Source organism: Leptodactylus fuscus, chromosome 2 (genome assembly GCF_031893055.1).
Source record: "Leptodactylus fuscus isolate aLepFus1 chromosome 2, aLepFus1.hap2, whole genome shotgun sequence".
In the NCBI taxonomy this organism is placed as follows: domain Eukaryota; kingdom Metazoa; phylum Chordata; class Amphibia; order Anura; family Leptodactylidae; genus Leptodactylus; species Leptodactylus fuscus.
The window spans coordinates 276278976-276288294 of NC_134266.1; the positions used below are offsets into that span (position 1 = coordinate 276278976).

At 44.3% G+C, this 9319-nt stretch overlaps 2 protein-coding genes across 2 annotated transcripts; both read left to right on the forward strand.

The window, feature by feature from the left end:
• Positions 1–2292: 2292 nt before the first annotated feature.
• On the forward strand, positions 2293–3246 carry LOC142194198 (olfactory receptor 51E1-like). Its single transcript, XM_075263215.1, has one exon. It carries the CDS (start codon positions 2293–2295, stop codon positions 3244–3246), a length of 954 nt encoding a protein of 317 aa, XP_075119316.1.
• Positions 3247–4363: 1117 nt separating this feature from the next.
• LOC142194199 (olfactory receptor 6N1-like) lies at positions 4364–8680 on the forward strand. The gene is made up of 2 exons (XM_075263216.1): positions 4364–4522; positions 7715–8680. Exons 1-2 carry the CDS (start codon positions 4364–4366, stop codon positions 8678–8680), a joined length of 1125 nt encoding a protein of 374 aa, XP_075119317.1.
• The last annotated feature ends 639 nt before the right edge of the window (positions 8681–9319 follow it).

Genomic DNA, 9319 nt, shown 5'->3' on the forward strand with positions numbered 1-9319 from the left:
CCCCTGCTCTGTAATATGGACACCCTGCTCTGTAATATGGACACCCTGCTCTGTAATATGGACACCCTGCTCTGAGATATGGAGCCCCTGCTCTGTAATATGGACACCCTGCTCTGTAATATGGACACCCTGCTCTGCAACATGGACACCCTACTTTGTAAACCCTCTACCAGGTCACTAATAAAGATATTAAACAGGAGAGGATCTAATACTGACCCTTGTGGCCCCCACTGGTGACTGTGGCCCAGTCTGAATATTTACCATTAACAAGTCCCCTCTGTTTCCTATCAGTGAGCCAGTTGCTAACCCAAATGCAGATGTTTTCCCCCAGTCCCAACATTCTCATTTTGCATACCAACCATTTATGTGGAACAGTATCAAAAGCCTTTGAAAAGTCCAGAAACACCACGTCTACTGCATCACCCATGTCCAGATACACCACGTCTACTGCACTACCCATGTCCAGATACACCACGTCTACTGCATCACCCATGTCCAGATACACCACGTCTACTGCACTACCCATGTCCAGATACACCACGTCTACTGCATCACCCATGTCCAGATACACCACGTCCACTGCATTACCCATGTCCAGATACACCACGTCTACTGCACTACCCATGTCCAGATACACCACGTCTACTGCATCACCCATGTCCAGATACACCACGTCTACTGCATTACCCTTGTCCGGATACACCACGTCCACTGCATTACCCATGTCCAGATACACCACGTCCACTGCATTACCCATGTCCAGATACACCACGTCCACTGCATTACCCATGTCCAGATACACCACGTCTACTGCATTACCCTTGTCCGGATACACCACATCCACTACATTACCCTTGTCCAGATACACCACGTCTACTGCATTACCCATGTCCAGATACACCACATCTACTGCATCACCCATGTCCAGATACACCACGTCTACTGCATTACCCATGTCCGGGTACACCACGTCTACTGCATTACCCATGTCCAGATACACCACGTCTACTGCATTACCCATGTCCAGATACACCACGTCTACTGCATTACCCATGTCCAGATACACCACGTCTACTGCATTACCCATGTCCAGATACACCACGCCACTGCATTACCCATGTCCAGATATACCACGTCCACTGCATTACCCATGTCCAGATACACCACGTCTACTGCATTACCCATGTCCAGATACACCACGCCACTGCATTACCCATGTCCAGATACACCACGTCTACTGCATTACCCATGTCCACATACACCACGTCTACTGCATCACCCATGTCCAGATACACCACGTCTACTGCACTACCCATGTCCAGATACACCACGTCTACTGCATTACCCATGTCCAGATACACCACATCTACTGCATTACCCATGTCCAGATATACCACGTCCACTGCATTACCCATGTCCAGATACACCACGTCTACTGCATTACCCATGTCCAGATACACCACGTCTACTACATTACCCATGTCCAGATACACTACATCCACTGCATTACCCATGTCCAGATACACCACGTTCACTACATTACCCATGTCCAGATATACCACGTCTACTGCATCACCCATGTCCAGGTACACCACGTCTATTGCATTACCCATGTCCAGATACACCACGTCTACTGCATTACCCATGTGCAGCCTTGAAGTGACCTCCTCATAGAAACTGATCAGATTAGTCTGACAGGACCGATTCCTCATAAACCCATGCTGATTGGGGGTTATAAGATTATTTACATTGAGATACTCCAGGATAGCATCTCTTAGAAAGCCCTCAAATATCTTCCCCACCACAGAAGTCATACTTACTGGCCTATAGTTTCCAGGTTCACTTTTACACCCCTTTTTGAAAATTGGCACCACATTTGCTATTCGCCAATCCTGTGGAACAGACTCGGTCATTACTGAATCCTTAAATATTAGATACAAGGGTCTATCTGTGACCATGCTTAATTCCCTCAGAAATCGGGGGTGTATTCCATCTGGACCGGGTGATTTTTCTATTTTAGTGTTTTGCAGGCGGCGCCGCACCTGTTCCTGGGTTACACAAGTGACATTTAGATGAGAGTTAACATTACCCCTAATCATGTTGCTGCCAATGGATTTTCTTGTGTAAACACTGTAGAGAAGAAGGCATTTAGTACTTGTGCTCATCCTCCTCCACCATTACACCCAGATATTATTTGTACTCCCTTAATAATTTTATGAATGCATTTCACAAGACCCTAAAACTGTTCTCTATTCTCTCTGGCAGTGATAGTAACTTCTGACCTTAAGGATCATGGAGAACTATACGGACCTTCACCCCCCTGTGCTGACTCTCGGTTTCGGGGAGATGACATCAATGAGATATTTATATGGCATCGTAGCTTTCCTGGTTTATGTTATGGTCATATTTTTCAATTGTTCGGTCATCATGGCTGTTCTGTTACACAAGACCCTACAGGAACCCATGTACATCTTTGTTTCCATGTTGTGTCTTAACGGTATCTACGGCACCACCTCCTTCTTACCTTACCTTGTATTCGGTCTACTGAGCAATCTGAAGACCATCACTTACACCGGCTGCTTGATACAAGTGTTTTGCCTCCATACCTATGCAGGAGGTGAGATGATCACATTGACCATCATGGCCTATGACCGCTATGTGTGTATCTGCAACCCCCTGAGATACAACAGCATAATGACCTTGGCCACTGTCTTCAAACTGGTTGTCTCAGCTTGGTTGTATACCATCGTAATGGTTGGTATCAACCTGGTACTGACTATTCAACTTCCTCTATGTGATAGCACCATACTAAAGGTCTACTGTGACAATTGGTCAGTGGTCAGGCTTTCTTGCGTTGATATCACTGTCAGTAATCTCTTTGGACTACTCACGTCCTCAACGTTCACAGGCTTGATGCCAGTGCTGATCATAACCTCCTACATTCTGATCCTAAAGGTTTGTATAAAGTCTTCCAAGGACTTCCGAGCCAAGGCTTTACAGACCTGCATGCCACATTTGATAACCATCGTCAACTATGCGTTCAATTTGTTCTTTGAGATTCTCATCCATCGTTTTATTCCAGAACATTTAAATTTTGAATTTAGGACCATTATGTCGGTGCAACTGCTGGTGGCTCCTCCACTCCTAAATCCTGTCATCTATGGACTGAAAGTTAAGGAGATGCGGGGAAGGATTCTGCAGATGCTTCATCAGAACGCCAAGACCATGAAATCTGTGACTCTGTAAGTTTTACAAAATTGCCTTGCATTGTCCTTGATTTTTTCCTCTAAATAAATGTCTATTCCCTGGGCCACACGGTGGCTGGAGTCCTAGGTTGCAATCCAACCAACATCTGCAAGGGGTTTGTATGTTCTTCTTGTGTTTGGTGAGTTTCTTCTGGTTACTCCAGTCTCCTCCCATGCTGCAACAACATACGGATAGGAATTGTAAATTGTGAGCCCTATATGGGATTGACAAAGTCTGTGAAGCACAAATAAGCACAATAAGTCTTTGTGGTGGCTCCTTACCTTCACATTTACATATGATATAACAACTACTCTGTTTTAGAGAGTGTCCCTTATATTTGTACCCTGAGTTTATACCATAATTTATTGACTTCAAACCAATTGTCTCAACCAGGTTATGGCACCATTTTCCCAGTTACTATGCAATGAGCCTTGACCAGTAGACTTCTCCTGTAAGACATGCCCATGTAGAAGGTGACAGATGTTCTTGTGTTGGTGTCAATGTCTATAATGTTTGATGTTCCACTGATTCTGTTCCAGTGCTAAATGTGATCTCCTAAACTAAGATTGTATGTGACTTGTCTATAAGGCCCCTGAGCAAAATCCTTGTGTATGTATGGCAAAGTAACATACAACCCATGCTGTGATCTTCTTAGTTAGGGTCTTTCCTCACTACAGTTGCAGTGTACATTTACCACATTAACCAGGGGACCTCTTGTAAGCTGCCAGTATGACGAGGTAGGACCAAATTGTGGCTTAACTTGTGGCATAACTTGAAGTTCCTGGCTCCAGTGCAAAATCTGTAATGGGGCCCCTGCCTACATTGTTCCTTGTGCCATTTAGAACAGTGGTATTGTTAGGAACCTGATGCAACAACAGATAATTAGTCCTGGGTACCCAGAATCCCCACATGCCGAGTCCAAACAGCACCAAGTGTACAACGTTCTCCTAACCAGAGCAGAATGAAGCCCAAGAGGTCTTTGCCAGAGCTCCTGATGGTGGAGTTGGACTTGGTAAATTCCTGGACCCAGAACCGCAACTGGCCAGAGAGCGCCACACACTCAGCGAACCCCAAGTAGCAGAGGACCCAGAAAACCCGATAACACTAACCTCAGTAGATGAAGAAATGTGAGGAGCTGGTCAGCAAGGAGAGAGATGTTCAGAACAATGCCAGGAAACAGAGGAAGCACTGCAGTAAGGTCGTACAGTCCAAGTCGGGACACAGGAGGTCTCGCAGGTTCCAGGGAAAGCCAAGACGAAGTCAACAAGCTGGGCCAGTACAAAGGAGGTCACAAGGTAGCAGGAGGGCGAAGCAAATAATTAGATCGGAGAGCCGGGTGATACACCAGAGGTCACGAAGTAGCCAAGAAAAGGTCAAATAGGAGTAGTCTCGAAACAAGCCGAGGTCATCCACAGGAGGTCAGAAGGTATCCCAATCAGAAGGTCAAGGCGAGGCAGTCTGGAAAGTAAGCCGAGGTTAAATTCAGAAGGCCAAAAATGGGAACACAGAAGGAGGAGCAGATGGAAAGGAGTTAGGAGGAATCAGGAGTGCAGGGATAGTTGTAGCCAGAAGAACTGAATAACCAGCGGAAGACCGGAGCCAAAACAAGGCCTAAATAACCTCCAACCCATCGTTGACCCCCAAAGACCCTGGAAACAAGGTTCTGGCCCCAGGGGTAGACCGAAATCCCCTGTAGACTATTGTGAAGGTTTCGGCCCTCCTCCATCAGGGACTGGAAGCGCCGACCCGGTGCAGAAGATGGAGCAGGTCGGCGGCCTCCGTGTGGTCATTTGGGGTCCCCTGTAGCCAAGCCCCTGATAATAGTGCAGCAGACTGCACTACTTCATACAGAAGTCCATGGGCATTGGCAACTCCACTCCATGTTGGAGCACCAGCGTGTAGGGGGTGAAGGCCAACTTCTCCTCTTAGGCACCTTAGGTGGGTGATCATAGATTGACCATATACAGTGTCAATACCCAAGACAGGTTACCGACCCCAGTTTATCGGTGTTTGTTCAGTGTTGGGCTAGTTTTACTGACCGATATGTTGATGTGCTGTATTGCTTTAATACTGCAGAGTTTTCCTTGCAGGTGCAGATTGGAAGGTGGAACTGTAGTACCCAATGGGAAGATCTGCACTGTGATGTGTTATAGGTTCCCCCACCTACCATGTTCCATTCAGAATAACAGTATATTTTGGGGGGGCAGAGGGACCTTTTGGGGCACTATCAGGGGCTATAGTTATAGCACTGGAGCAGAGATAGCAGATTGGGCCCCAATAGGTCCCTGTGCCAAATAAAATATACTATTATTCTGAATGGCACATGGTAGGTGGGGACCCTGTAACAGATTTTGCATTATGCCCCATGTTTTTTGAGTCACACCTCTATATAACAGGGCTCACAATCTAAATTCCCATCAGTATATCTTTTGGAATGCGGGAAGAAACCAGGGTACCTTGAAGAAATCCAACAAAAACACAGGGAGAACACACAAACGTCATAGATTCCAACCCAAGACCCGTATAGGTAGCACCCTAAAGTCAGAATTACACTCAAAGCTCTGGATGAACACAATGACACTACAAGACTCACTTTTCAATGGCAACAATTAGACAGCCAATGTATCCAGCATGAGAATGGCGTATACTAACAGTATAATGAATACGAGATCCCACTGGGGCCATTCGGGTCACTTCTGTTTACTGTATGTTAATTTAAGGAACATTTGCTAAATCTTGATTAACCCCTAAGGGGCCAGAAGACGCGGGCTACTAATTTACATCAACAACACATGACAGGGGGCTCAGATGCTACAACGTATCAGCGCCAGGACTAATAATTCCTGGGGGGTTTATAACCACAATTAATACCCCTCCGATTTATTGTAAAGGGTATAAATAGAGATGTAAGGAGTCTGAAGCTTCTCTGTTGGAGGAAGAAATCCAAGCTCGGGTTCAGGAGATTTTAATCTTAAGTCATTTTTCTTGCTATGGAAATCAATCTATACAAGGTAAGAGTCTGACGACACCCCGGACACCGGAGCTTAGAACCAGTGCGGGCTCCAGATCAGGTGTAATAGGGTTTCAATTATTAACGTGATGATCCGTGCGGGTCCAGGTAATAACTTCCTAATGTAATAATCCTATTATTGCTCCTTATTAGCATTTTATAACCACAGAATGGGAAAAACTTTATAAATCTTTCATATTGCAAAACTTTTTTACAAAGTAATTTGCAGAATGTTTCTCAGATTTTCCCGTCTGTTGAGTGTTATATTGCAATTTGTTCAGTTATGTATCTGAACTGGTTGCATGTGTATGTAAGCCTTAAAAGGTTGTGCCAGTATGGACACTTTTACCCTTTCATGATGGACACTCCATCTATCGCTATGGGAGTGCAGACACTGCTGGAGATTAGTCCTGACAGTCCTATAGCAATGAATAGAGCGTCAGTCATGTAAGTGCATAGTGCTCCATTCACAACTCCTTTACACATAATATTAGGTCTGTACATATTATACAATCTATATATAGGTAACACAAGAACCATTGGGGAGGTGAATCTATGGCCTTTTCCTCTCCACTCACCAGTATTTCAAACAGTTGGTGTAACATGGCAGGGATCAAGGTAGGCCGATGACCTGGTGTCTAAACACACTCTGTCCAGCTATCTGTATTCTAAGCAATATACCAATATATATATATATATATATATATATATATATATATATATATATATATATAATTTCATGTCATGACTATGTATTTGGACTTATGTCCTGTCTGTATGGCCAAATTGTGTTCTACTGTCTGCATTTGCTCCAGTTTCTGCAATGTGTATAGATGTATATGTCCTTCTGCCATGTATTCCTGTATAGATGTATATGTCCTTATGCCATGTATTCCTGTATAGATATGTCCTTCTGCTATGTATTTCTGTGTCGTTGTATATGTCCTTCTGCCATGTATTCCTGTATAGATGTATATGTCCTTCTGTCATGTATTCCTGTATAGATGTTGTAAGCTTATGGCTGGTCAGGTAATGGAGGGGGTGTACATCTCACCCAGACTACTAAGGTGGGTGAGATGAGAAAACTCCAGAAGGAATATTTGTGCTCAGCAGACCCCATTGACTTGCATTGGGATCGGAATTGGTATCGGGATCAGGTTCGAATGGAAAATGATCGGAAATCGGATTTTAAAAACGATCCTGAAATTTCAAGATCGCCTCAAACCCAGTAAAGGGTGTCAAAGTGACACTTAGACAATGTCCTTTAGAGTGCTCCTAAGTCAAACCAATCTGGTGACACAACCCAATCTCTCATATTAACTTCCAAAACAACCCTACAGAATCCTTCAGAACAGCCTATGTAAGAGATATGTGGGACAATAGAGCGAAGCTTACCTCTAAGCTCCTATCCATCGGACCTTATTATTAACCTTTTTCCATGTGATTTTTCTGGTCCAGGTAGACAAGGATTACCATAGGTCAGAAGTCTCTTGTAATCTTACCCTTCATCTTGTCACTGAATTCATCATCTTTGGCTTCCCGAGTCTTCAGAACTATCACACTCTGCTCTTCTGTATATTTCTCTTTATCTACCTCTTCACCATCACTGGAAATGGAACCATCTTCTTCTTGGTGGTCCTTGACCATCGTCTCCATACTCCGATGTATTTCTTTGTCAGTAACTTGTCTTTACTTGATATGAGCTATGCGACAGTAACCATTCCGAAGATGTTGGCCAAGTTCTCGATGCACCTTGACGCCATTTCGTATGCGGCTTGCTTTGCTCAAATGTATATATTTTTGTCTTTAACAGGAACAGAATGTTTACTCCTGATGGTCATGTCTTATGACCGATATGTTGCGATATGTTCTCCTCTACATTATCCGACCATTATGACCAGACAACGGTATTTACTGTTGATGGTTATGACATGGTCTGGTGGTTTTGCCATTCCAATCGTAGTCTTAATCTTAGCATTGAAGCTACCATTTTGTGGTCCTAATATCATCCATCATTACTATTGTGACCATCCGCCATTGCTTCAGTTGGCCTGTACTGACACCTCCTTCAACGTAGCGGTTGGCTCCTCCATTGGAGCTTTCGCCCTTCTAATAACTTTTACCCTTGTGGTCGTCTCTTACATTAAAATCATAATAACCATCCTCAAAATTAATTCCAAAGATGGACGTAAGAAGACGTTTTCCACATGTGCCTCACACTTCTTGGTGGTCAGTATCTATTTCTTTCCACTTATCTTCATGTATATCCGACCAAAGGCTTCCTACTCTTCAGATGTGGACTCTCTGGTGGCCATGCTCTACACAGTATTAACGCCTATGATGAATCCGGTTATATACAGCTTCAGGAATAAGGACATTAAGGAGGCGCTCAGGAAGAAAATCCACTCAAAAAGCAGAGACTAGTCTGAATAGATTGTACAATTTATGTATTATTTTTTTGTATGGCCTTAATGACTGACATTAAACATTCAGTTTCAGCTGGACGTATGTGTGAGGTGCATCAAGGCAAATGTACCAAGTCTATGGAGTGAGTATGTGTAACTGCTATTCTATGGGAGTCTGTTTAGTTGATAGCCATGGGGTCCATGTCTTTAGGAATATTGACCTGGACATGGAATTCCAATGTGCTAATTCCGCCATCCTGCAGATGTCGTTGACCTTATTAACCCATTGCAAGGAAGACGAGAGACTGTGGGACCTCCATGGGGCCGAGATGAGAAGCTAGACAGTGGTCAATAGATGAGTAGGCAGGTCATCTCTGTGTGGATGGAAGTCAACGTGTGGAAGCCACTGTGGGATGAGCTCAAGATCAGTCGGTATGATTGCGGAACAAATCCTACTGGTGGCTTCCAATATCCTACTCCAGAATTGTAATATAAGAGACCAATACCACCAAATGGGAAGAAAGCTTTCTACCCCCTTCCTGCAGTGCCAGCAGGTGTCCGATGAGGGATCGATGCTATGTAGCCATGTCGGGAGTTTTGTACCAATGTGAGTGTAGTTTGTAAGAATTGGCTTCTGCTCCAACACAGCGAGAAAACC